The 27,294-nt window shown below is 46.2% G+C and overlaps 1 protein-coding gene across 13 annotated transcripts in view; it reads left to right on the top strand.

The window, feature by feature from the left end:
• LOC144690357 (rap1 GTPase-activating protein 1-like) overlaps positions 1–27,294 on the top strand; it is a 573,401-nt gene that overhangs the window by 362,649 nt on the left and 183,458 nt on the right. For 4 of the 13 annotated variants that reach the window (XM_078557760.1, XM_078557769.1, XM_078557765.1 and 1 more), the window contains exon 1: positions 8,287–8,451. The exons of 3 other annotated variants lie outside the window; for them this stretch is intronic. In XM_078557760.1, the coding sequence (XP_078413886.1) occupies positions 8,369–8,451 (83 nt within the window). In that variant the 5' untranslated portion in view covers positions 8,287–8,368. Of the gene's footprint in view, positions 1–7,927; positions 8,115–8,267; positions 8,452–27,294 lie in introns of those variants that run through there. 6 more of the 13 variants (XM_078557768.1, XM_078557764.1, XM_078557761.1 and 3 more) reach the window with 4 other exon arrangements.

Below are 27,294 nucleotides of genomic sequence, written 5' to 3'. Positions count from 1 at the left end.
AAAGTTGTTGAATTCAATATTCAGTCCAGAAGGCTGTAAAGTGCCTAGTTGGAAGATGAGGTGCTGTTCCTCCAGTTTGCGTTGGGCTTCACTGGAACAATGCAGCAAGCCAAGGACAGACATGTGGGCAAGAGAGCAGGGTGGAGTGTTAAAATGGCAAGCGACAGGGAGGTTTGGGTCTTTCTTGCGGACAGACCGCAGGTGTTCTGCAAAGCGGTCGCCCAGTTTACGTTTGGTCTCTCCAATGTAGAGGAGACCGCATTGGGAGCAACGAATGCAGTAGACTAAGGGGAAATGCAAGTGAAATGTTGCTTCATTTGAAAGGAGTGTTTGGGCCCTTGGACGGTGAGGAGAGAGGAAGTGAAGGGGCAGGTGTTGCATCTTCTGCGTGGGCATAGGGAGGTGCCATAGGTGGGGGTTGAGGAGTAGGAGGTGATGGAGGAGTGGACCAGGGTATCCCGGAGGGAATGATCCCTACGGGATGCCGCCAGGGTGAGGGTGAAGGGAAGATGTGTTTGGTGGTGGCATCATGCTGGAGTTGGCGGAAATGGCGGAGGATGATCCTTTGAATGCGGAGGCTGGTGGGGTGATAAGTGAGGACAAGGGGGAACCTATCATGTTTCTGGGAGGGAGGAGAAGGCGTGAGGGCGGATGCGTGGGAGATGGGCCGGACACGGTTGAGGGCCCTGTCAACGACCGTGGGTGGAAAACCTCGGTTAAGGAAGAAGGAGGACATGTCAGAGGAACTGTTTTTGAAGGTAGCATCATCAGAACAGATGCGACGGAGGCGAAGGAACTGAGAGAATGGGATGGAGTCCTTACAGGAAGCAGGTGTGAGGAGCTGTAGTCGAGGTAGCTGTGGGAGTCGGTAGGCTTGTAATGGATATTTGTGGACAGTCTATCACCAGAAAATGAGACAGAGAGGTCAAGGAAGGGAAGAGAAGTGTCAGAGATGGACCATGTGAAGATGATGGAGGGGTGGAGATTGGAAGCAAAATTAATAAATTTTTCCAGGTCCCGACGAGAGCATGAAGCAGCACCGAAGTAATCATCGATGTACTGGAGAAAGAATTGTGGGAGGGGGCCGGAGTAGGACTGGAACAAGGAATGTTCCACATACCGCATAAAGAGGCAGGCATAGCTGGGGCCCATGTGGGTACCCATAGCCACACCTTTTATTTGGAGGAAATGAGAGGAGTTAAAGGAGAAATTGTTCAGTGTGAGAACAAGTTCAGCCAGACGGAGGAGAGTAGTGGTGGATGGGGATTGTTCGGGCCTCTGTTCAATGAAGAAGCTAAGGGCCCTCAGACCATCCTGGTGGGGGATGGAGGTGTAGAGGGATTGGACGTCCATGGTGAAGAGGAAGCGGTTGGGGCCAGGGAACTGGAAATTGTTGATGTGACATAAGGTGTCAGAGGAATCACAGATGTAGGTGGGAAGGGACTGGACAAGGGGAGAGAGAAGGGAGTCAAGATAACGAGAAATGAGTTCCGTGGGGCAGGAACAGGCTGACACGATCGGTCTGCCGGGACAGTTCTGCTTGTGGATTTTGGGTAGGAGGTAGAAGCGGGCCGTCCGAGGTTGGGCGACTATCAGGTTGGAAGCTGTGGGAGGAAGATCTCCAGAGGAGATGAGGTCAGTGACAGTCCTGGAAACAATGGCTTGATGTTCAGTGGTGGGGTCATGGTCCAGGGAGAGGTAGGAGGAAGTGTCTGCGAGTTGACGCTCAGCCTCCGCGAGGTAGAGGTCAGTGCGCCAGATAACAACAGCACCACCCTTGTCAGCGGGTTTGATACAATGTTGGGGTTGGACCTGAGAGAACGGAGTGCAGTAAGTTCCGAGAGAGACAGATTAGAATGGGTGAGAGAAGGGTCATGAGGACTTGAAATGTCAACTCTTTTCTTCTCCGCCGATGCTGCCAGACATGCTGAGTTTTTCCAGGTAATTCTGTTTTTGTTTTGGATTTCCAGCATCCGCAGTAGTTTTTTGACAGAATCAAACTGTTTGAGAAAAGCCAAGCCATATACAAATGGACCTGCACAGGTTGGCAAGGTGGACTGATGACCGCTAAGTAATATTTAATCGGGATAAGTAGTGGAAAATGAGATTAGGTGAAGGAAATAAACCATGGGAATATAAACCAGATGGTTCTAGGTCACAGAATACAACACAAGGATTCGGGCACTGATGCACAGCTCTAAAGCCAACTGCACAGTGTGCATTACAGCACGGAAAGCTAACTGGATCTTGGGGTGTGCAGCTGGAGGACAAGTTCCAAGGGATGGTAAACACATCAGTACAACTTCATTCTAGGCATGGCTGTATTTGTAATGAGTATAATTCTCCTTGCCACACTACAGCAAGGATTCCCCAGCATTGCAGGCAGTACAGAGAAAGGAAACAAAGCTGATATGTGGCTCGGTGAATGAGCACTGGTATTAACAATAGCATTTTCGTTCAGCAACTTGATATTGTGGACTTTGATTAAATAAAATTGTCAAAGTCGCAAGCTTCAAATCTCCTGTGGGTGTAGTTGGTGTAACAATAATGAAAGTTGCAGTCTCTGCCTGAAGGTGTTTAGACAGGTTTCACTGAAACTCAATAAAGGGAAGAACAACCAGGACAAATGGATTGTAATGAAAAACCTGAATTCCCTGTAAGTACAGGCACCTCAGTTTAATGTGACACTGCTCGATGGAACATGGGCTGCTGCTTCATTGCTTCTACAGCAGAGCAAGCCACAGGCGCTTTTCCAAGAGTTCTAAGCTCATCTTGGCAGAATGTTCTGGTTATAATGAATCATGTCTGACTTTTTGGTCTGTTTTGCTTAGCTTGGTGGCCAAGTTTAACACACACACAGGTGAAATGCATAAGGAAGAACATGGCAATGTAATTAAAAGTGTGGCTTCACTCTGTCCAAGAAATGAAAGATACAGACAGAAAGAAAAGGTTTGCATTTATATAGTGCCGCTCATGGCCTCAGCACATTCCAGATACTTTACCTGAGTTTTTATGAGATGAGAAATATTCTGGAATTGTGAATGAATGGACCATGCTTCTGGCATTTAACGAATGCTTGTTCATTCTGGGTTCATTTTCTGTTGCTATTTATTTTTCACGGATACTCTGGTGTTAATGAGTGTGAAATGTAAGTTATTGCATTTGAATTGTACATATATCAAACAATGAAATGAGTTCAAAACAAAAACAGAATTACCTGGAAAAACTCAGCAAGTCTGGCAGCATCGGCGGAGAAGAAATCAGTTAACGTTTCGAGCCTTCATGGCCCTTCGGCAGAACTGGAGCGTAGATTAGAAGAAGGGAGAAATATAAATTGGTTTAAGGTGGCGGGGGGAGGGGGGAAAAGGGGGGGAAGAGACACATTGAGGGTGTGGTGTGATGATTGTGGAGATGAGCAGATAATCAAAAGATGTCACAGACAAAAGGGTCAAAGAGGTGTTGAAGGTGGTGGTCTTTGTCTGAGAAAAGTGCTAATTAAGAATAGAAGACAGGATATTCAAAGTACAGCTCTAGTGGGGGTGGGGTGGAAAGACTAAAGGTTTTAGTTTTAGATTTAAAAATAATGGAAATAGGTGGGGAAAGAAGAATCTATATAAATTATTGAAAAAAAAGCAGGGGGGGGCGGGGAAGAAACGGGGTGGAGATGGGGGGAGGGGGAGTTTAAGATCTAAAGTTGTTGAATTCAATATTCAGCCCAGAGGGCTGTAAAGTACCTAGTCGGAAGATGAGGTGCTGTTCCTCCAGTTTGCGTTGGGCTTCACTGGAACAATGCAGCAAGCCAAGGACAGACATGTTGGCAAGAGAACAGGGTGGAGTGTTAAAATGGCAAGCGACAGGGAGGTTTGGGTCTTTCTTGCGGACAGACCGCAGGTGTTCCGCAAAACGGTCGCCCAGTTTGCGTTTGGTCTCTCCAATGTAGAGGAGACCGCATTGGGAGCAACGAATGCAGTAGACTAAGTTAGGGGAAATGCAAGTGAAATGCTGCTTCACTTGAAAGGAGTGTTTGGGCCCTTGGACGGTGAGGAGAGAGGAAGTGAAGGGGCAGGTGTTGCATCTTCTGCGTGGGCATGGGGAGGTGCCATAAGTGGGGGTTGAGGAGTAGGGGGTGATGGAGGAGTGGACCAGGGTGTCCCGGAGGGAACGATCCCTACGGAATGCCGTCAAGGGGGGTGAAGGGAAGATGTGTTTGGTGGTGGCATCATGCTGGAGTTGGCGGAAATGGCGGAGGATGATCCTTTGAATGCGGAGGCTGGTGGGGTGATAAGTGAGGACAAGGGGGACCCTATCATGTTTCTGGGAAGGAGGAGAAGGCGTGAGGGAGGATGCGCGGGATATGGGCCGGACACGGTTGAGGGCCCTGTCAACGACCGTGGATGGAAAACCTCGGTTAAGGAAGAAGGAGGACATGTCAGAGGAGCTGTTTTTGAAGGTAGCGTCATCAGAACAGATGCGATGGAGGCGAAGGAACTGAGAGAATGGGATGGAGTCTTTACAGGAAGCGGGGTGTGAGGAGCTGTAGTCGAGGTAGCTGTGGGAGTCGGTAGGCTTGTAATGGATATTGGTGGACAGTCTATCATCAGAAATTGAGACAGAGAGGTCAAGGAAGGGAAGAGAAGTGTCAGAGATGGACCATGTGAAAATGATGGAGGGGTGGAGATTGGAAGCAAAATTAATAAATTTTTCCAGGTCCCGACGAGAGCATGAAGCAGCACCGAAGCAATCATCGATGTACCGGAGAAAGAGTTGTGGGAGGGGGCCGGAGTAGGACTGGAACAAGGAATGTTCCACATACCCCATAAAGAGACAGGCATAGCTGGGGCCCATAGTTGACTCGAAATGTCGACTCTTTTCTTCTCCGCTGATGCTGCCAGACCTGCTGAGTTTTTCCAGGTAATTCTGTTTTGGTTTTGGATAATCTTTGATTACCTGTCCTGTGAGTAGTGAATGTTAAAGGCAGCATTTCTGTCTAGAGCTCTGAAGGTGTAGCTGTTGCAAATGTACTGTTACTAAAAGCTGATGGTGAAGTTTGCATTGAAAGAAAAGTTGTACTGTCGACTCACGATCATGTCCAGCTCCAGGACACATGAATGTTTTTACTGAAAAACCACAACAAGCTGCCACTGATGATAATCCCATAATACTGGAAAAGGTAAACAGTTCTCTCATCAATGAGACAGAATCCCATTTGAGGTGTTAAGCAGGCAACATGTCCATTTACTACTTATGTGATTTGATTAAGTGTTTAAAAGATGCAGTCATTTTTGCCAATGACTCAGATTGTGATATTTATGTTCCTTTCCCTGTGGCCTTCTCTGCTGTGATGGTGACTTCTTGCTGAAGTGAAGAGCTTCATGTGCATCAGTAGAGCCCACGCTACCTCAGGCAAAAAAACAATTCCACTTGTTTCAGCTTGGTAAAGCGAGCACCAGAAGGTTCTGTTCGCAATCGATACTCACCCATCATCGACACTTCCACCGGTAATCACTGTGTACTGATCAGGTGGAGGAACCCAGCCCACTCACTCCCTATCCCAGGGAAGCTGCTGTTAAGTGCAGTCTCCAGTCCAGCTCAACAGCAGGATTGAAGTTTGGGACGTTCTGGTATATGTGGTTAATTCAGAACTAGGAACTCAAATGTAAAGAAAGCCAACTGCGGAGCTTTGGGAGATGAGTTGGTTGAGGTAGATTGGGAAATTTGATTAAAAGATATGACTTTAGATAGTCAATTTTAAAAAATAACTTAATTCTCAACAAATATACATTCTCTTGAGGAATAAAAACTCCACTAGAAAAGTGATCCGGGGCTAACTATAGCAGTTAAGGATAGTATTAGATTAAAGGAAGAGGCTTATATTGTCAAAAAGAGTAGGAAGCCTAAGGATAGGAGGGTTTTAAAAATAAGCAAAGCATTACCAGGTAATTGTTTAAAATGGAGAAAGTTGAACATTTTTAAAAATTCATTCACGGGATGTGGGTGTCACTGGCTGGACCAGCATTTATTGCCCATCCCTAGTTGCCCTTGAGAAGGTGGTGGTGAGCTGCCTTCTTGAACCACTGCAGTCCATGTGGACTGAAAGAAAATGAGCAAGAAATATAAAAATATAAAAAAAAGAGCTTTTACAAGTATGTAAAATGGACTAGTTAGAAAAAATAAACATGGGTCCATTAGAGGCAGAGAAATTATAATGAGGAATAAAGACATGGCAGAGACACTAAAAATAATTTGTGTCTCTCTTCACAATAGAAGACACAAATAACAACAGAAATTGTAAGAAACCAAGGATCTAATGAGAGTGAGGAACTTAAAGTTATTAACATTTAGTGAGGAAAAAGTACTGGAGACATTATTGAGACTAAAAGTGGACAAATCCCCTGGACCAGATGATCTAAGTCATAGGGTTTAAAAAAAATTAAAAGGCTTTATTTGGCAGATTGGACCAAAGCCTAAACCTCCAATTTTTCCATGGGGAGGTTGAAGCTTTCTACATGATCCAATAAGTCTGGGTGGTAAAGCTCATGGATGGCCTTCCTGCCCTACTGCCAGTTGAGGCCCTTAAGTGAGCAATTAATGCCTGATTGAGGGACCTGGCATCAGGGAAGTGGGGGCCCACCCTCGCCTTGCCTCCGATCTCCTTCCCCTCACCTCTCCCTCGACCCTCATCCCTCCCTGACTCACCAGTTGCCTGTGTCCCTCGCTGATCCTGGGCCTCTGCTGGGTGCATTGTCAGCAGCTGCCACTACATCCTTGTTGGTGCTGCCTGCAGCTCACAAGGGACGGAATTTCTACCGCCTGAGGTCCTTGACACCAGGGAAGGCCACCACTAGTCACTTCAGTGCCTGACTAGCACTTAATTCAGTGGTAATAAAAACAGAAAATGCTGGAAAATCTCAGCACATCTGGCAGCATCTGTGGAGAGAGAAACAGAGTTAACATTGAGTCTGTGTGACTTCTTCAGAGCTGAATTGCTTGAATTTGCCTTCTGTATCTGCAAGATTTTTTTAAAAATCATACATTATAAAATTAAGGATCAGCTGGATCTCTGCCCCGCCTCCCCCAATGACTCGGCTGGTTAGGAGCTGCCCAGTGTGGAAATGACCCAGGTTCATTCCCTATTGGCCTTCCACTGGGAAGATGGTAAATTCATTACAATTATATTCAGTGCCCTGGTTTGTGATGGGGAAATTTTAGCTGGGCTCCCCCTCCCTGATGCTTGGTGACTTGTGCTAAGGAAGGTTTGGATGAGTGTGGGCTCAGCTGTGATGCTCTGTGGTCAGTGCTCGCTACTAGGATTTGTCAATGGGGGGAATGGTCACTTGCCTGAGGCACTTTGGTATCCATGGACACTAATTCGAGCAGGAGAGGAGAATGTGGATGTTCAAATCAGTTTAGTTTTAAACATATGAATAAATAATTAACTGCGCATGCAGTATTTTCTTCAGAAATGAGCATTCCTGTATTGAGCATAAGATTAACTGTGTATGGTGATGACGAGTTAGTACAATAGCAGTTGGGCTTCTGAATGGTGTTTCTTGCCATCTGGATGGAAGTATATTCACTTTCATGGGAGGGTGGGGGGTGTAACAACAGTGAAAATAACTTGGGCACCGTGAGACTGGGTTAGCCAGACCACTGCATTGTTGACTGGGTCAGTGCTTAGAATAGAGTGTGAACCTATTGACTAGAAATGGCCAGCATGTTCTCCGGCAGCAGCTGTGAATTCTTTTGTTTGTGTGTTAACCTGAGTTTTACCAGATTGTTCTGTACATCGTTCTGTTGCGAAAAACCGGATTAGCCAATAGCAGGATTAAACTACGTCCTCTGTATGGCCCAGCTTCTAGCTGCACACATAAGTAGCCATTAACATTCAAAACTAAGTGTGTGCTTATGTGTGAGAAAGCAAGGGAGAGGAGGGGGTGCAAATGGCTAGCTGGTCTTTGATGGGGGAGGCGTGGAGGATTAATTCTCTGTTCCATGTGATTCCTATTGTGTGTCTATAGTCAACAAAGTAATGTTTCATCATCATCCGTGGGACTGTCTGAATGCTTGGATCTTTCTTCTAAAAGTAACTTTTGCTGGAGAGCAGCTACAAGATGGTAGGACCTTTTTTTTTAATTCTCCCCCCGCCTTTAATCATGGTCACCTTCCTCTGAAAGTTTGCAGCTTTGCAACTCTGTGGAGTCTGACTCAGCCACTGTTCTGTTTGGACTGTGAGTAACTTGGCAGCGCATCTCTGCAGCCCTCAGCACAGCTGTTTGGAGCCCTGCTGAATCCAGCAGAGGCTGAAGGAGCAGCGCTACAAGCACAGTTGTTCCGACAGCCCAGGTGGGCAACACCGAAAGCTACTGTCATGCCTGCCAGGAGTATTAAATTCCGAGCTCTGGTAATCTTAATCAGCCTGCTTCACAGGGCAAGGAAGAAGAAGTGTCTAAGGTAGAACGTTTTCGTTTCCCCCCCCCTGAACTTTTGTTAGTTTGCTGATGGAAGTCATTCAGACATTTAGCTCGGCAAATGACTAACTTTGAGGTGTGCCGGTAGCATGTTAAAGCACGTGGGTGTTTCTGTGTTCCTCGCGCATACAGCAGAGCAGGACTGACCTTTTGAAGATTTGCAGTTTGTTTTTTTGCTATTGAATAATAATTGTCTGTGTTGGAGGGAATCGTGTAGGGAAGTTCCCTAGCAAAAACTATTCAAGTCCACAGAGCCTGGCTATTTATAACGCCGAATATTTAGCATCTTGTGCAGCGTACGACTGGTGTTTTTTTTTTGAAACGCATTATTCCTTTTTGGAAAAAGTAAACAAAAACATCTGGATAATTTTACACATTCAGCAGAACTCTGCTTCAATCATCTGGGCAGTTTGCACCAGAGTTCCATTGTGGCATCTGCGCTGCACTGCTTCAGCTAAACAACCTTTCATTATAGCAGAGTTTCAGTTGGAAAATTCATCATAATGAAGGTGGGAGCGTTGCAGCTAAACTCAATCTTGTGCTCACCTATCATCCACGCACACTTTCCCAGCATTAGAGGGAGAGCAGGCATTGGAACCCTGGCTAAGAGCCTCAATGGAAGGGACAATCTTTGGCACCCATATCACCGACCTGAGGACAGCCAGAAGGTGAAGCTGGGAGTTCAGCAGTATTTTAAACAGACACTTTTTTTCTTGTGCCGCTGGTCTGAGTGACTTAAAATTTAATTCCAAAAATATACTTCCTGTAATGAACAGCTGCCCTTGTCTGAAATCTTGTAACAAGAGCTAAGCTTGAAAAAAGCTGTGGTGGTGGCTAAATTTTAAGAATAAAAAATAAATTCTTGCTAATTATTTAAAGTTCTGGATATTGAGAAACTGACTACATTTATCATCACTGAATATTTTGGCAAGTGAGATCTATAACCAGTTACTGTTGGTCACAGTCACCCTACAAGGTGTGAACTGAAGTGTTTCACTACCAAGGTGACGAGGCTGTTAGGAAGGAGAAAGGGAGAGTTGTATTTTAAAGGAGCCTTCAGGAGAGATAATTATGTGAAAAAGCAGATTAGAAACAGGAGGAAAATAGAACTTGCTCAGAAATTCTATTGTGGAAAATACCTGAGTGTTGGATACTTGTTTTTTATAATAAGCTTTTTTCATAAAGGGATTTCTTTAATGTCAAGCTAGGTAATTGTGATTCAGGTTTGAGTACAATTTATAGTATTGTTATATGGCTTATACAGAACTGTATGCAGTCAGCTAATCACCTTGACATGTCATTTACCAATCACAAGACAAGACTGGTTTTTGCTTGTCTATCGAAAAGCACATGAGGTTTTAGAAAACAAAACCTTAATGTGTTAAAATTCTCTAAGTTGCAATCACCTATAGTCATTGGGTGGAATTTTGCAGTTTTGAGACTAAGTGAGGTGGGGGTGGGGGGTAAGTTTCGTGGTGCGTTTCCTGCTGGGTGGGGTGGTGGGAATACGCGCCCGGTTTCGTGCTCAGAAGCTGATTAATTATTCATAGGCGAGCTTCTCCCCAAATCAAGTAGCGGGTTGGGAACTGATTCGCCTGCCCTGCCACCACCCAATGGGCTCGAAGGTCCGGACGCCATATTTAAACGCCATCCTCACACTCTTCAGCCCAGCTTTGAGCAGGGATGTCTTAACATGGCTGCAGCAATTAAGAGATCTGCTCTGAAATTTAATAACGACTCCCTGGAGACGGTCATCAATGACGTGCGGCAACACCAGGATATCCTCCACCCCTGGGCGAAGTCCGGCAACCTCGCCAGCCTGGGAGGCCATCGCAAGGACGGTCAGTGCATCAGGCAGCCGCCTAGAAACGCCATCTGGTGCAGGAAGAGGATGAACAATCTCATCCTCTCCACCTGGGGAAGTCAGCCCTCTCCTCACTCCAACCTCACACTCTCCTTATGGCATCATGCACTCAAAGGGTTACACTGCTCAGGGATCTCACACAATATTAGTGGGGGGCACATTAGCACTGATTGTCTCCCGGGCACTTTAACATCACCAGCACCTCATCTGTCACGCTGCACAAACTCTGTCCTCACTCGTTACTGGGGAGGGCTCAGTCCACGCAGGGGACATACATGCTTCCCAACCTCCTCTATCTCTTCTCATCACATTCCATCCAGTTGTCTTCATGCAGACCAAGTTTCCGCACAAGAAGAGGGAGAGTTCCCGGACCAGAGGATGGATGGTCAATATCATGGAGCTCACTAAATTTGAGGAGGATGCTGCTGGGTTGGTGGGTGAGGACAGGGGCCACTCCTGTGGAGAAGGTGAGGTCGGCCTTTCCCAGCAAGCCTGTATGGATGAGCCCTCCATGAGTTGATCACATCCTGACCTTTTCAGTGAGTGACATACAATGTTGCATTCGGCCTGATCCTGAACCAAGCCTGTCCTCTCTCTCTCACGGGCAGTAGCAGGTCCAGACACACCATCAGAGCCAACATAAGCCCAGCCCTCAGGCCACCTCAGAAGAGGAAGCTGAGGAGCCATCTGAAGAAGACCCATCACTGTGTTCACCTGCACCCTCCTCCAGCGCAGAGCGACACACGCTGGTGGGTCATAGCTGTACAGTAGATTCGGGTCGCATTCTCCCTCTTGTTGTGGGCAAGCTTGGCCTGCATGAAGACAAATGGATGGAACATGATGAGAAGAGATAGAGGAGAGGTTGTGTGGGCTGAGTCCGCCCCAGTAAGGGGTGAGGACAGAGTTTGTGCAGCGTGACAGATGAGATGCTGGGGAACACCTCATGGACACATCTTCACACCCACTGAGTCCGGGTCAGATGATAAGCCTCTGGAAACGACCACGTCAAGCCTGCTGGAGATGCAACAACAGGCGATGGAAAATCCGGTAGAGTTGTGAGAGGTAGTCAACAGACTAGAGCGATAGAGGAGTCCGAATATGTTCTGTCTGATGTTGTGGTTCCGACATGTGAGAGTCTTGAGGTCTCCATGGGAAGGGTGGCAGTTACTTTGGAGATGTTGGTCGATCAGTTCCTGCCGGATTTGCACTCGGACCTGCGCTCCATCACTATAGCCACTGAAGGACCCATCAGTGGTAAGGTGAGAGGGGGCGGGGCACCTTAACCTCCCTCCAGGAGTCCCTGCTCCTCAGGGAGTCAGGCAGGGGCCCTCGGGCACCCACAGGGAGGAGGACCAGCAGCTCAACACCCTGGGGCCATCCACCCAGGTGACTCCAAGAGAGTCCAGCCAATCCCAATCCCCTCTGCCTGTGACCCCATCACCTCCAGCTGTACAGGCTGAGGAGGGTGCACCTGCCCCACAGCAGGATACCCAATGCTGGCCGGGTTCCTCCAGGTCTTGGCCCTTGAGGGGATGCCCATTAAAATCATAGGCAACAGGGTATAGCAGTCAGCAGGCAGTCTCCACCTCTGCTGAGGATGTCGGGGATGCCCCTCGGTGGGGTTAGAAATATTAAGAAACTTTGACATCACTTCTGGGTCACGGGTATTCAATCACTGTATATACCATGCACCTTTGTAAATATGTTTCCTGTTCATGAGAATAGTGTAGATATTTGAAAGCATCATGCATATGCATCTATGTGCCCCCTTATTGGGAGGGTGATCCATGTCCCCACTCGGTGTTCACCTCTCTGTCTGAGGCTCGTGTAATGTGTAGCTGACTCGTGATTCAACCCTGGAGTTATGTCAGGGAGATTAAGTGAAACTCTTTACTGAAGCGTCTGAACAATGTGCCAGTAACTGTCCTCCTTACAGGGCAGTGTGAAGTTAGGTGTTCTCACTAGTCTTGGAGGAATAACTGTAGCTGTCTCTCCAATAGCGGAGGCTGCCTTCATTGTTAGTGCCAAAGCACAAGACCTGCAGCCATGATGCTCTGTCCAACAGATGTGTGCATCTCAGTGTCAGCAAAAACCTTCCCAGAAACAGTGGCCACCTCTGCATCAAGGCTTTTGACGCAGCGTCTGCACTGTTGTGGTGACTATCTCTTCCCAGAGCGCACCAGTGCTGACCTTTCCAATCAACTGAGCCAAGTGAGTCATGAGGATTGAAGGTGTAAGGCTAAATGCTGAGATTGCTCTCCATGTCACTGGTTGGAAAGGACATTCAGTCCACAGGCATGACAGTGAGGGCAGAAGCAATGTGGCTGTGTCCCGTTGCCTGGACCTTACTCCCCCTGGAATCTTGTGTCTATCAGTGTGTCACAGGCACATTTTCCACATTGTGCTTCTTCAATGGCATCCTCGCGTGGAAGCTGACCCTCATCTCAGGTTCCTGCCCATCCTGCTCTTCATCGGGAGCGCAGAGCTGCCTCCATGTCTCCCTTTGGCAAGGCACCCCCCCCTTTGAAGCACCGGGATGTGAAAGGCACAACCGACCACAGGTGGGACCCCCTCTGTGGAGAGTACTGCAGAGTCCCACCTGAGAGGTCCAAACATCAGAAGCACATCTTCAGGATGCCAGTGGTCTGCTCAATGATGGATCGTGTCGAGCTATAAGCCGTGTTGTGTATCTCCTCCCAGTGACTCAGAGGACGACACACGGGTGTCATGAGACATTGTTTGAGTGGGTAGCCCTTATCCCTAAGCAGCCACCCCTGTAATCGCTGAGGCCCTTTGAATAAGTGAGGCACCTGGGAGTGACTCAGGATGTATGAGTCATGGGAAGTCTCAGGGTCCCTGCACAAATGTGCCTGATGTGCTCCTGATGATCACACACCAGCTGAACATTCAGGGAGTGGAACACTTTCTTGTTAATGAACATCAGGGCCTGTTACCATGGAGATCTCAGTGCTACGTGTTTGCAGTGGATTGTACCCTGTACTCCAGGGAAACCTGAGATAGCTGCAAACCCCCGAAATCTAGCAGCCTGGCTAGCTTCATCGAGTGTGAACTTCACATAGTAATGACCCTTACTGTAGAGGGCATCTGTCAGCTCCTTGATACATTTATGTGAGATGCTGCATAGGTCCCCGTGGATCCCTGGAATGATCCGCAGGCAAAAGTCTTGAGTCTGGTGGTGACCTTCAGGGCCACTGGCAGGGGATATCCTCCCAGTCCATGGGGTGTTAGATCCTCCTGCAGGATGTGGCAGATATGATCCACCACATCTCTTGAGAAGTGCAGACGTGCACGGCATTGTCTTTCACTCAGCTCCAGATAGGAGAATCTTCTTCGGCAGGCCCTTGGTCATGCGGGTCCCCTCCTTGGGATGGGCCCAGCCTCCTCTTCCTCCTCCTCTGGTTGTTGCTGGGGCTCCCCTGAGTCCGAGCCTCCTCTCGAAGCTGTGCTGGGTGGCATTGGGCCCCTCTGCTCCTCCTCAATCAGATCACTGCCATCAGGAAGGCAGCATTGGCCACAGGATCCATTATTCAATCCTCCTCCTCCCTGGGGAATGATAGATGCGAGAGATTAATGAACACTGGGCAGATATCGTAGACTTCCCACTTGCACACAGAAAGACAATGTCGTGCCCTCGAGCTGTGTCTGCGTTACTGGCTTCTCTCTGCTACAGCCTTGTAGCTGAGGCACACACTCAGATCTAGGTGACCAAGATGCCAACTCCGGTACTTTACATCTCAATCCCACAGAGGCTGGAAGAGGGTGGGACACATTGTGAAATGTGTGACCTTAGCAAAGGAACTCCTGCAATCTGATCAACATTGCATTTCAGCACTGACCGGATGCCCTTTGGCCCATTATCCATGCCAATTGGAGAAAGCACATTAGAGGCTTTCATTGATGATCTGACACACATGCAGTGTCTGTACTTACTAGATGCTTGCCCTCATTTACACTCTCACATTCCTCTCTGAAGCTCAAATGGAGCGACTATATTGTGAAGCCAGTGACTCCTGCAGTCTCTCATTAAAGAGCAAAAATAGGCAGTGGCTCCAATTGCACCTTCACAAGGAGATCTTCCTCTTTTCTCTCAGCCCTGAACCTATTTCAATGTTTTGAGGGCAGCAGGTTGAGGCTGCCCCATGAAATAGGCCCCAGTGCAGCCCTGGGCTCCTCCTACACTGACTCTGATGCCTTCTGTCCAGATTCTTTTCCACTTGCGATTTGTTGCTGCACCATTACTTCGTGTTGCCAAGATGGTTGTGTTAGGATTTAATTATGAGACCAGCTTCAACGCTCCCTCTGAGTGTTACTGTCCCTCTAATCTTCCTGGAACCCCCACAGTGTGCAGGTAGAGCTCCCTCCCATTATCCTCCAGCCTCCCCCAGTAATAGTCATTGTGGCTGATATTCCAACCTTCCCACCGAAACCTATAACTGTTGATGTCCCCATGCTCATCGTGGACCTCGCCCCTCCCCATCTGGAGGCTGTGTACATGGTCACGTACAGACGAGACCCCCTTCCCAAGGAAAGTTTCTTATCCCCCTCTCTGTATTACATTTTCTCCCTTTTACAGGCTGCGGATGCCTCCCCTAACCCTGACCATCCCATCTGCAGCCCCATACCCAGCCAGAGAAGACCATGGCCAGCGACAGTAAGACCATGACCACACCCTGTCCACCAAGCTGGGCCTTTTCCCAATTGAGCACACAGGCCTTGACCCTCGCTGGAGTGGGACCACGATGTGTGTGCCTTGCATAGCCCTGTAGCATGGCCCACAGAGCCCCAGGCAGCCTTTACTCCCGCCCCCTGACTACTTGGCCCCAGACCAAGGACTATGACTACCTTTCAATGACTCTCCCATTCCTTCTTTATTACTGACAACAGTGTTCCCCCCCCCCCATATCACCCCCACCATGAGTGTCTGTGCAACCCTCCTGTGCCACACTAACACAAACCTCACCCCTCCACCCCCATATTCCAGAGTCTGCATGCACCCCCTCCAATTCATGATGTTCTGTTCCCATTCCGCCCACTACTGTGTCTGCATTCCAGTCTTCAATGTTAGGCTCCAACTTCCCTACCCTCGGTCTCCCTAACCATTCCCCCCACCCCCCACAATGTCTCTGTCTTCCTCCCCCACCAACCCCCACTCCCTCCCGTTCACGTTGCTGGTCTCTGTCTTGTATGCAGCCCTGCCTGAGCCCAGCAGCAGACATGCCATAGAACGGAGGGAGCCAGTGGGTAGACCAACCCTACACCCCCACCCGTGTGGCCTCAGTGTTATTGGTGAGAAGCCAATGGGAGGTGCTGCAAGTCGGCTTTGAGTGTTCACCTCAAAGCCACCAGCAAAGTGAGGATGGACAGCTGAACACCAATCATTTTCAAACGTGTTTCAGACCGCTCCGAATTTCTGCTGACATGGTGCTAGATTGGGAGGGGGGATGTAATTCCAGTGAGTACCGTTTTAATGAGCGTTCAATGCATGGTAATGCATGCAAATGGCTTTCCCGCCCTTGATCAGTGGGAAACCTGACTGCTGTGGGAGTGGGGAGGGGAATATTCCAATCTGTTTTCCCAACAGCAGATTTCCGATTTTTGGCACCTCTCCAAATTTTCCAGTCCCGTTCGCCAGAAGCCAGAGGGGGAAATTCCACCCGTTGCTATTTAAGATTGTTGAGCTGTTAACTCCGAGAGAGCTCTGTGCTCCCTGAGTTACTCCGAGATATTCCAGGTTATCCATTGTTCCCTGTTTATTCAATGGGATTGTAAGCAATTGTTCAGCTATAATCAGCTAGTCTTGATGGATACAGCAATTTAAAGTCTTTTTAAAATAAAGCCAGGCGAGCATGTGTCTGGAATAAAAACAGAAAATGCTGGAAACGCTCAGCAGGACAGGCAGCTGCTGTGAAAGAAGAAATAGAATCTATGTTTTGGGTTGATAACCATCGGAAAGGTTATCTGATGAAAAGCCCATTAACCTGAAATGTTTGCTCGGTTTTTCTCATTTCACAGACAGTGGTTTTTGGATTTTGGATTTATTTGCTGATTCCAATAATGCAAACGCACCTCGCATCCCTGCAGACAATAAACAGCTTCCTTCAGTTTAATAGCCTCACAAGGCGCTGACAGCGTTACCCCTTGTATCAAATATTGAACCAGAGCATGGATTAGATAGAGAAATGGAAGGTGAATTGTTAACTGAAGACAAAGAACTGCTATTTTCAGTTTTTAATAGAGTATTACAAGAATCCTACTAACTCCTGAAATCCAGCAGAAAGGAGGTTCTGTGGCACAGTGGGTGGTGTCACCGCCTCCGAGCCAGAGGCTCCAGGTTCAAGTCCCAGTCCAGGACTTGATGGCCAAGGAAAGTGTGTTCATAACGCGACCAAACAGGTTGGTTATCGACTTGTAAATCCTTCCAACACACGAGGCAGGCGGTAAGAGTGGCAGAGATTCCTGGTCAGCCGTGTGATAACAAGAAAATTGGAGCCTCTACCGTCACTATCCATGGCTCTAGGTTACAACACGCATGTAAAAGTGCATGTTGCAGCTTGGACTCCCTGGCGGGAGTGGGGGTGCTGGTGTGTTGGGCTCAGTTAGTTGGACAGTTGCTGTGGATCAGATTGGGGGTTTGATCCCCGTTCCGGCTGACCTGCCTCCTTGCCCTGCCCGTGGTGGAGGCCGTGGCCCTGTGGGTCGGACCTGGTTTCAGGCAGAGAACTGAGGAAGCTGTATATAACTAATCGTGTTTCATAGTCGTGATTGAAAGTTCCTGAAATGTAGCGTTTCAGGATGTTGTAAGGACATCTGCCCTTTCTCACTATGTATTAATAGGACTAGACAGTGGCTGGAATAAAATATTTTCCCCATTGCCTGTCAACACCTGGGCTGAAAGTGAGAATGTGTGTTTGCATCAGACTCCTGTCCCTGTCCTGCCATTGAACTGAGTTTGCCACCTGCTGGATCCTTATTATCATTACAGGGGGAACCAGTTTGATGTGCAGTATGAGCGATGGAGAGCACTGCAGTCTGGTAAAGCGCCCAGCATGTGAAAAAGTGGAGCACGGTTTCAGGATGTCAGATCCATAGTGATTGATGCTACTATTGTAGGTCTATGTCAATTCCATCAGAATGATGCAGAAATCTCGTTACTGCTGAGTAATTTTGCTGCCATGTTTGGTGCCCTTTCTTGGGGTGCTAACAGGACTGGACAGGGTAGATGCAGGAAGGATGTTCCCGATGGTGGGGGAGTCCAGAACCAGGGGTCACAGTCTGAGGATACGGGGTAGACCATTTAGGACTGAGATGAGGAGAAATTTCTTCACCCAGAGAGTGGTGAACCTGTGGAATTCACTACCACAGAAAGTAGTTGAGACCAAAACATTGTATGTTTTCAAGAAGGAGTTAGGTATAGCTCTTGGGGTGAGAGGGATCAAAGGGTATGGGGAGAAAGCGGGAGCAGGCTATTGAGTTGGATGATCAGCCATGATCATAATGAATGGCGGAGCAGGCTCGAAGGGCCGAATGGCCTACTCCTGCTGCTAGTTTCTATGTTTCTATGTGCTAGACGTGTTACCTCAGATTCACATCCATCTAAATACAGAATGCAACCCTGATATGAAGTCACTTATTGAACATAAAGAGAGGCTGTGAGTCAGCCTCAACTAACTGCAGGAAAACATCTAAAACTTAATATTTCACCTTTGCTGTGTTAGCAGTGAGCTGACTGTCCTGACAGCCATTTACAATGAAGATATTACTGGCATTAACTGCTCGAGTGGCTCTGGTTAAGGCAGTAAAGGTAGCTGAGCCTCACAGTATAGAAAGGTCTTCAGTTCCCAGTCTGTGCCAGGCCAAGCTGGTGAGGAGCCACTACATTAATTCACCAGTTTCCCCAAGTCAGGAAAAGGCGCCTCTCAACCTGAAGCAACAATCCTACTTCTCTGATTTCAACCAACCCTGGAGAAGGACAGATTGGTGCCCCTTTAGTCAAATAGCGTGGTCTCTGGGTTTGTGAGAAGGATGACCACTTGGGTGGGGAAAATAGGAAAAGTGAAGGATCAGGAAAGGCTGTTTAATTCATGTCCCTCTCTCAAACTCTCATGAAAGTATCCAAACTGCATATTGAATCTTTTTGTCTTAATTGCCAGGCAGACGGTTCCAAACATGTATCAATCTTTCCATGTTTTCTAATCATAGCTTCCTGCCAGGTATTGAAGTAATATTTATGGTTTACCTTATCTATACTGTTCAATAAGATCATAAACTCAATGGGGTTCTCTTCGAACTGTCTGCTTTCTAAAGTTGTAAAGCTTAATCTATTTTGATCATTCCTCCCAGTTGCACATGTTGTTCTGCATCCCTGTTTACCCCTCGACCAACACCACCAAGACAGGTTAACTGTTCAGTATCTCGGTGCCATTTGTGGGATCTTGCTGTGTGCGTACACACCGGCTGCTATGTTTCCTAGATTCCAACAGTGATTACACTTCAAAAAAAAATGTTCCTTGGTTGTAAAGTTCTTTGTGACATCCTGAAGGCTGGGGAGGTGTTGAAATAAATGCACGTCTCTCTTTGACTAACTCCTGGAAACAAACTCCGTTCTCCTGCATCCACATCCCAACCTTTTGTTTCCTTCCTGACTTCCTTCACTCCAATACCCAGGTATTGAAAGGCTTGATTCAATTGTCACTCCAAGATCACTTGAAGAGTTTGGGCCAGATTTTCGCTACCAAGGCTGATAGTTTGAATCAGGAAACTTCCCCGCTTGTGGGACCAGCCTCGGTATGAGGTACCCCAAACCGCCAAGTTTTCCCTCCGGGGAGCAGGGTGTGGGAGGCCTACCAACCCCAAAAGGAGGTGCTTGGAGTACACAGGGGTTGGAGGAGTACCAAGGTGGGCTGGTTGGAAGACTCACCTCGGTTCTTTTGGGATTTGATTCCAGTTATTTTCGAAGGTTTTAGGCCCTCTAGCCTTCATCCCTCAGACTCCCACCCACCCTCATGACCCCCCGTACCGTCCATGCTAACTCAGTGCCAACTCATGCCCTCCACCCACCTCCAGGCCCATTAATATCCTCTATGCCAACTGATGCCACCTACCCACCTACCTTCCCTTGACGCTTCACACTCATATGCCAACTCAATGCCAAATCATCCAGTATCCACCGTGGAGAGACCTCAAGGAGCCATGTAGTGATGAAAAAAATAAACTCCAAAAAATCGAAGACAACTCTCACTGAACAGGCTTTATAGTGGGGAAAAAATCCCATTCATGAAAGCATTAAAGCTTTTATATCTCCTCAAATGGCTAACCTAAAAAAAAATCTGTTCATACTCCTAATTATTCAATAATCTATTTAAGTTCGCAATCAAACTGTTAATTCATAAGCCCCTGCTGAGATAATTAGTTTTGAAACTCAGCCAAGCATTCAATAGGAATATCTCTTAGGGAAATGTCAACAAATAACTCTATCAAAACTGCTCAGACAGATACTACACCAGCTGGCCTGTCAGTCAAAGCAGTCCAGAAGAGTTTTTTTTTAAAACAACAACTGACAGCTCAAGTCAGTTTTTTTTACACTTTTAAGTGGGGGGAATTAAAAAAAAAACTTCAGATCGTGATAGTTAAACCCTTTGGAAGGGTGGATAAGATCTGTTTATGTCAAATCCATCAATTCATGGCTCCCACGCTGTGCGTTAAAGCCCTTGCAACCACCAAAATGGGGTCTGTTTGAATGCAACACTTAAGTTCAAATGGCCCTGCTGTGTTTGGCTTTCCCTCCTGTATGACTCATGCCCCATCTTGCTTTTCTCTACAGGCAAAAATGGGATCTAAAGGAAATAGGGCTGGACTTCTGCATCCAGGTCCCACCTTCCATTTTTAAGGGTCCATGGAGTCTTCCCAACTCTGTGAAAATCTAGCCCTTTTTCTCTGATGTTCCAATCCCATTCATTACATTCCCACAATGTTTATTTGTGTTACTATTTACCAATGTGGGATTTTATCTGTCACTTTTCTGTTGGTCGTTTGGCCAATCTAAATCATTCTCAATCATTTGTTCAGTGCATACCACATTCCCCCTGTCTTTGTGTCATCAGCACATGACCAATATACACTGGAGCACTGTGGGATGGGGGAAGCGGTTTAATTGCTAACAGGTTTGGATCAGGAAACCACTGGTTTCAATGAGAATCCCACAGGCTGATGTAGAGTGAGATGATAGTGATTTTGACCAGCATACCTCATTGACAGGCCACTTGCTAACCTACTTGCAGAGAAGGCTTTCTTATTTGTATGTTTCTTGCAAGTTCAACGTTACAGCTTAAAAGTATTCCATCTCTTCCTAACTGTGATGATATTCTGCAATATTCAAGGAATACTGAGGGAAGTAAGAGTGGACATTGCGGAGGCACAGGCCATAATATTCCAATCCTCCTTAGACTCAGGGGTGGTGCCAGAGGACTGAAGAATTGCAGATGTTACATCTTTGTTCACGGAAGGATGTGAAAATAAGCCCAGTATTAACAGGCCAGTCAATTTAACTTCGGTGGCGGGAATGCTTCTAGAAACAATAATCGGGACAAAATTAATAGTCACTTGGGCAAATGCAGGTTTATTAAGGAAAGAGAGCATGGATTTGTTAAGGACAAATCATGTTTAGCTAACTTGCTGGAGTTTTTTTGAAGAGGTAACACAGAGGGTTGATGAGGGTAATGCTGTCAATGTGGTGTACATGGACTTCCAAAAGGCATTTGATACAGTGCCACACAACAGACTTATGAAAGTTAGAGCTCTTGGAATAAAAGGGACAGTAGCAACATGGATACAAAATTGGCTGAGTGGCTGGAAACAGAGTAGTGGTTAATGGATATATTTTGGACTGGAGGAAGGTTTCCAATGGAGTTCCCCAGGGGTCAGTTTTGGGACTCTTGCTTTTCCTGATATATATTAGTGACCTAGACCTTGGTGTACAGGGCACAATTTCAAAACTTGCATATGATAGGAAACTTGCAAGTTTTGTGAACTGTTTGGAGGATAGTGTAAAACTTCAAAAGGACATTGGCAAGTTGGTGGAATGGGAAGACAAGTGGTAAATGAAGTTCAATGCAGAGAAACGTGAAGTGATTCATTTTGGTGGGAAATACACAGAGATGATATAAAATAAAGGGTGCAAATCTAAAGGGGATGCAGGAGCAGAGGGACATAAGTCATTGAAGGTAGCAGGACAGATTGAGAGAGCAGTTAATAAAGCATACAGTATCCTAGACTTTATTAATAGGGGCATGGAGTAAAAGAGCAAGGAGGCATGTTAAACTTGAATTAAACACGTTAGACCTCAGCTGGAGTATTGTGTCCAGTTCTGGGCCACAATTTAGGAAGGATGTGAAGGTGTTAAAAAGATTGCAGAAAAGATTCATGAGAATGGCTCCAGGGATGAGGAAACTCAGTTACGTAGAATGATTGGAGAAGTTGGAACTGTTTTCCTTGGAGAAGAGAAGGTTGAGAGGAGATTTGGTAGAGGTATTCAAAATCATGAGGGGTCTGGACAGAATAGATAGGAAAAAATTGTTCCTGTGGGTGGAAGGATTGAGAACCAGAGGGCACAGATTTAATGTACTGTAATTGGCAAAAGAAGCAATGGTAACATGAGGGAAAACTTCTGTATGCAGCAAGTGCTTAAGATCTGGAACGTGGTGCCTGAGAGTGTAGTGGAGGCACATTCAGTTGAGGTACTCGAAAGGGAATTGGATTATTATCTGAAAATGAAGAATGTGCAGGGTTACAGGGAGAAGGTGGGGAATTGAACTAGGTGAATTGCTTATTTGGAGACCTGATGCAGACACAACAGGCCAATTGGCCACCTTCTGCACTGTAGCAATTCCATGATTTCCCAGTTAATTTTTTAGTTCATTCTTCCTCGTTTCAAAGTTTGCCTTTTTTAAAATCCTACCCCTCCATCTTGACCCAATTGTGCAGGCTGAAATCTGTCAGAAATGTAGTTATGTTGTTACTGGCCTTCACAATTTAACTTTTTTATTCATTTATGGGATGTGGGCTTCGCTGGCTGGGCCAGCATTTATTGCACATCCCGAATTGCCCTTGAGAAGGTGGTGGTGAGCTGCCTTCTTGAACCTGAATCTTGAACCGCTGCAGTCCATGTGGTGTAGGTACACCCACAGTGCTGTTAGGGAGGGAGTTCCAAGATTTTGACTCAGTGACAGTGAAAGAACGGTGATATATTTCCAAGTCAGGATGGTGAGTGGCTTGGAGGGGAACTTCCAGGTGGTGGTGTTCCCCATCTATCTGCTGCCCTTGTCCTTCTAGGTGGTAGTGGTCATGGGTTTGGAAGGTGCTGCCTGAGGAGCCTTGGTGAGTTTCTGCAATGCATCTTGTAGATGGTACACACTGCTGCTACTGTGCATTGGTGGTGGAGGGAGTGAATGTTTGTGGAAGGGGTGCCAATCAAGCGGGCTGCTTTGTCCTGGATGGTGTCAAGCTTCAAGTGTTGTGGGAGCTGCACTCATCCAGACAAGTGGGGAGTATTCCATCACACTCCTTGACTTGTGCCTTGTAGATAGTGGACAGGCTTTTTGGAGTCAGGAGGTGAGTTACTCGTCGCATAATACCTAGCCTCTGACCTGCTCTTGTAACCATAGTATTTATATGGCTACCCCAGTTCAGTTTCTGGTCAATGGTAACCCCCGGCATGTCAATAGTGGGGGATTCAGCGATGGTAATGCCATTGAGTGTTAAGGAGCGATGGTTAGATTTTCTCTTGTTGGAGATGGTCATTGCCCAGCACTTATGTGGTGCAAATGTTACTTGTCAGCCCAAGCCTGGGTATTGTCCAGGTCTTGCTGCATTTGGACATGGACTGCTTCAGTATCTGAGGAGCTGCGGATGGTGCTGAACATTGTGCAATCATCAGTGAACATCCCCACTTCTGATCTTATGATAGAAGGGAGGGTCATCGATGAAGCAGCTAAAGATGGTTGGGCCTAGCATATTACCCTGAGGAACTCCTGCAGTGATGTCCTGGAACTGAGATGATTGACCTCCAACAACCACAACCATCTTTCTTTGTGTTAGGTATGACTTCAACCAGTGGAGAGTTTTCCACTTGATTTCCAGTGACGCCACTTTTTCTAGGGCTCCTTGATGCCACACTCGGTCAAATGCTGTCACTCTCACCTCACCTCGGGAGTTCAGCTCTTTTGTCCATGTTTTAACCAAGGCTGTAAAGAGGTCGGAAGCTGAGTGGCCCTGGCAGAACCAAAACTGAGTATCAGTGAGCAGGTTATTGCTAAGCAAGTGCCGCTTGATAGCGCAGTTGATGACCCCTTCCATTACTGATGATCGAGAGTAGACTGGTGGAGTGGTAATTGGCTGGGCAGGATTTGTCCAGCTTTTTGTATTGTGAATGAAATTCTGGTCACCTATATGAAATCAATGAGGTGTAAATTACTTCTATTCAGTCCCATTGGGTTAGAAACCAATCCTGTTATTCATTCATTTGGTCTGGGACTGATACACTTCTCCTTTATCTATATCATGAGTGTCAGCTGTGGCTCAGTTCATAGCACCCTCGCCTTTGAATCAGAGGGTTGTGGGTTCATGTCCCACTCCCGGAAACCAAGAACTGTGATTGTAGTCGAAAGAGTTGCAATCTGTGACTGTTGATAACTCGGAAGAGTTTATCTATATCATGAGGTGTCAGCTGTGGCTCAGTTCATAGCACCCTCGCCTTTGAATCAGAGGGTTGTGGGTTCATGTCCCACTCCCGGAAACCAAGAACTGTGATTGTACTCGAAAGAAGTTGCAATCTGTGACTGTTGATAACTCGAAAGAGTTTATCTATATCATCATTCTTACCTCACTCAGGTGGTTTGTTTCAGACCCAAATTGTGAATCTTGGCCTCCAGCTGCTTGTTAACATGAACCAGGCAGTTGTTTGTTTCCATTGGTTTAACAATTCCTGAGCGTACTGTTCAGCACCTCTATCTTTGTTTCCTAAACATCATCTAACACTTCATGTTGCATTCACTCCAATCCGCTGGCAGAAGCCACATTTCATGATCCCTATAACTAACTAAGGCTTTAACTTGAGTGCATTGGACCAAGTGCTTCAATGGCCAATTTTTTGTTGCTTCTCTCATGTTGAAACCCAGGGGGTTAAGAAAGAAAAGTATGTGTGTTAATTTTAATTATTTTAAGCAACATGGCTTGGATAGAAATTAAATGACATTGAAGTTAAGATAACAGAAAGAAAAAGTGAGGAAGAAAATAGTAGAGAGAGAAAAGAAAAAATGACCATGCAAAATGCTTAATTAAAATTGTTACCAAGAAAGCTTGCATGTTTGTGGAGCCTCACTGTGTTTCTCAAACATTTGAACGGACTTCACTGGTAATGCAAACTCTGCGTCTCTGGCTTCCAATTGGCTTTTATAGTTAACATGTCAGTCCTGAGAATCCATGCCACCAGTTAAAAGTGCCTCTTGTCTTTTTAAGCAGTGATGTCCCGCACGAAAGGTGTCAGTCACTCACTAGGGTTCACTCTTGGCACGTGTGCTTCAACTTGGGGAGATTTTTTTGAGGAGGAAATTATTGAGTGACTTTTCATTATAACGATGCAACTTGCGGCAAAAAGGGAAAATGTAATAAACACATCACACTTAAACTGCACAGTGAATTCCAAAATTACTTCATCTTCAAATGTACTAATACAAATCAATTCTTTTGAACTTTGGATCATATTGTAGGAAGAAATAAGAGTCGACAGTCTGTGTGAAAGGAATGAGTTCATTGCTTTGAACCAAAGCATGATATTGAGCTGTTCAACAATTCTCTTTTAAATGTACCAGAATCTATACCATTTTAACAGCAGCCAAGTGTTCACTAATAGCCTTTCTGGGCTAATGGTGTGACAGGTCTCTGCAACAATACTGCACAGCCCCTCAGTGATATAACATTTGCTAAAAGTTTTGCTGTTTATTCTGTGCCTTTAGGACTTTTTATTTCAGTTTGGTATCACGTTCCATGGAATAACTATAATGCTGATTTATCTGAATGTTTTAGTTCTATTAAAGTATAACCTTTACACATGAACACAGATATGTCCATATCTTACTCATGTGCATTATATCTGAGTATCAGTAATGTATCCACATATTGCTGAGGTCATTGTGCAACTCCTAGAGGCAGCTGTACCTTAAATATGTGATGGAGGGATTTGGAGAAATCTCACTGACTTGACAAGAATAATGTTGCATTAAATCTTTGTCACAGTCGTTTCAATTGCGCTTAGAACTTCAAATGTGACACTGTCTTTCACTTAGCTGAATAGATGCAATTTATTAATTGACCTTTTGATTTGATGATCTCTGGGACTGGACAAATGGACCAAAATGGCATTACTTAAATGGAGAATGGCTGCATAATTCTGAGGTGCAGAGGGATCTAGGTGTTCTAGTACATGAGTCACACAAGGTTAGTATGCAGATACAGCAGTTAGTTCAGAAGGCTAATGGAATACTATCCTTTATTATGGAGGGGGATTGAACATAAAAGTAAGGATGTTATGCTTCAATTATACAGGGCATTGGTGAGACCGATCTCGAATACCGCATGCAGTTTTGGTCTCCTTATTTAAGGAAGGATGTAAATGCATTGGAGGTGATTCAGAGCAAGTTTACTAAATTGATAGCTGGAATGAGTGGGTTGTCTTATGAGGAAAGGTGGACAGACTGGGCTTGTTTCCACTGGAGTTTAGAAGAGTGAGGGGTGATTTGATTGAAGTATGCAAGATCCTGACGGCCTTGACAAGGTGGATGTGGAAAGGATGTTTCCTCTTGTGGGTGAGTCCAGAACTAGGGGGCACGGTTTTAAAATTAGGGGTCGCCCTTTTAGGACAGAGATGAGGAGAAATTTTTTTCTCTGAGGGTTATGTGACTTTGGAACTCTGCCTCAGAAGGTGGTGGAGACGGGGTCATTGAATATTTTTAAGGCAGAGGCAGATAGATTCTTGTTAGGCAAGGGAATCGAAGGTTATCGGGTTTAGATGGGAATGTGGAAATCGAAACACAAGAAGATCAGGCATGATCTTATTGAATGGCGGAGCAGGCTCGAGGGGCCGAATGGTCTCTTCCTGTTCCTATTTCGTATGTTCTTATGTTTTCTGGTTTTGTGCTCTTCTATGATCCTAACAGCTGGCTCATCTGTCTGTCTGTCTGTCTGTCTGTCTGAGGATCTCCTGCAATGCAAGGTCACAACAGCCCCAATAGTCTAGTTGGTAAATGCACTGACCTGTCTGGTATTGAGCAAAGCAGATCTGGATGGTACTGGATTTGACCCTGCTTTACACAAAGTTAGCTGTGCTAATTCCAATAATTGTATGTTGAGGAAGAATGAATCTGAAGTTCGGCTGTACCTTTTAAAACAGGTTTATTGCCAAGACTGCAAAATAAAGTCACAGACTCTCCCGGTTCGTCCCTAGACCCGGAGTGAACTGGTTTATATAATCCTGCAATGATTTCCTAATCCTTCCCCAATTGGGAACAGCTGTGCTTAATTAACTTCAAGCTGCATTTTATTGCAACACCATTTCAAAATTAACAAGCTCACTTCAGTCAGGGTGGCAGTCGGCAATGGTAATGACAGGCCCTTCGTTCTTGGAGTAACAGAGTTAAGAAATCGGTCTGGTTTCCTGCTCCCATCTAATAACTGTTACAGGAAATGTTGCGTGTGTGATAATCATATAAAGATGTGGTTGAGTCGTGCTGTAATTCTTCGTGTGTTTGAGTAGCACAGTGAGATTCAGTGTCTGCAGTCGTACATGAGGATTGTTCAGTTACAGCTCGTGGATGTAGAATTGTACCACAGACGTGTCTGTACTGTCAGAAGGTGAGAAGGGAATAAGTGAAGAAAATCAGTTGTAATTAT

The sequence above is a fragment of the Cetorhinus maximus genome, chromosome 15 (assembly GCF_964194155.1).
Source record: "Cetorhinus maximus chromosome 15, sCetMax3.hap1.1, whole genome shotgun sequence".
In the NCBI taxonomy this organism is placed as follows: domain Eukaryota; kingdom Metazoa; phylum Chordata; class Chondrichthyes; order Lamniformes; family Cetorhinidae; genus Cetorhinus; species Cetorhinus maximus.
The sequence above is the reverse complement of the archived record's forward strand: the minus strand, read 5'-3'. Positions and strand labels throughout refer to the sequence as shown.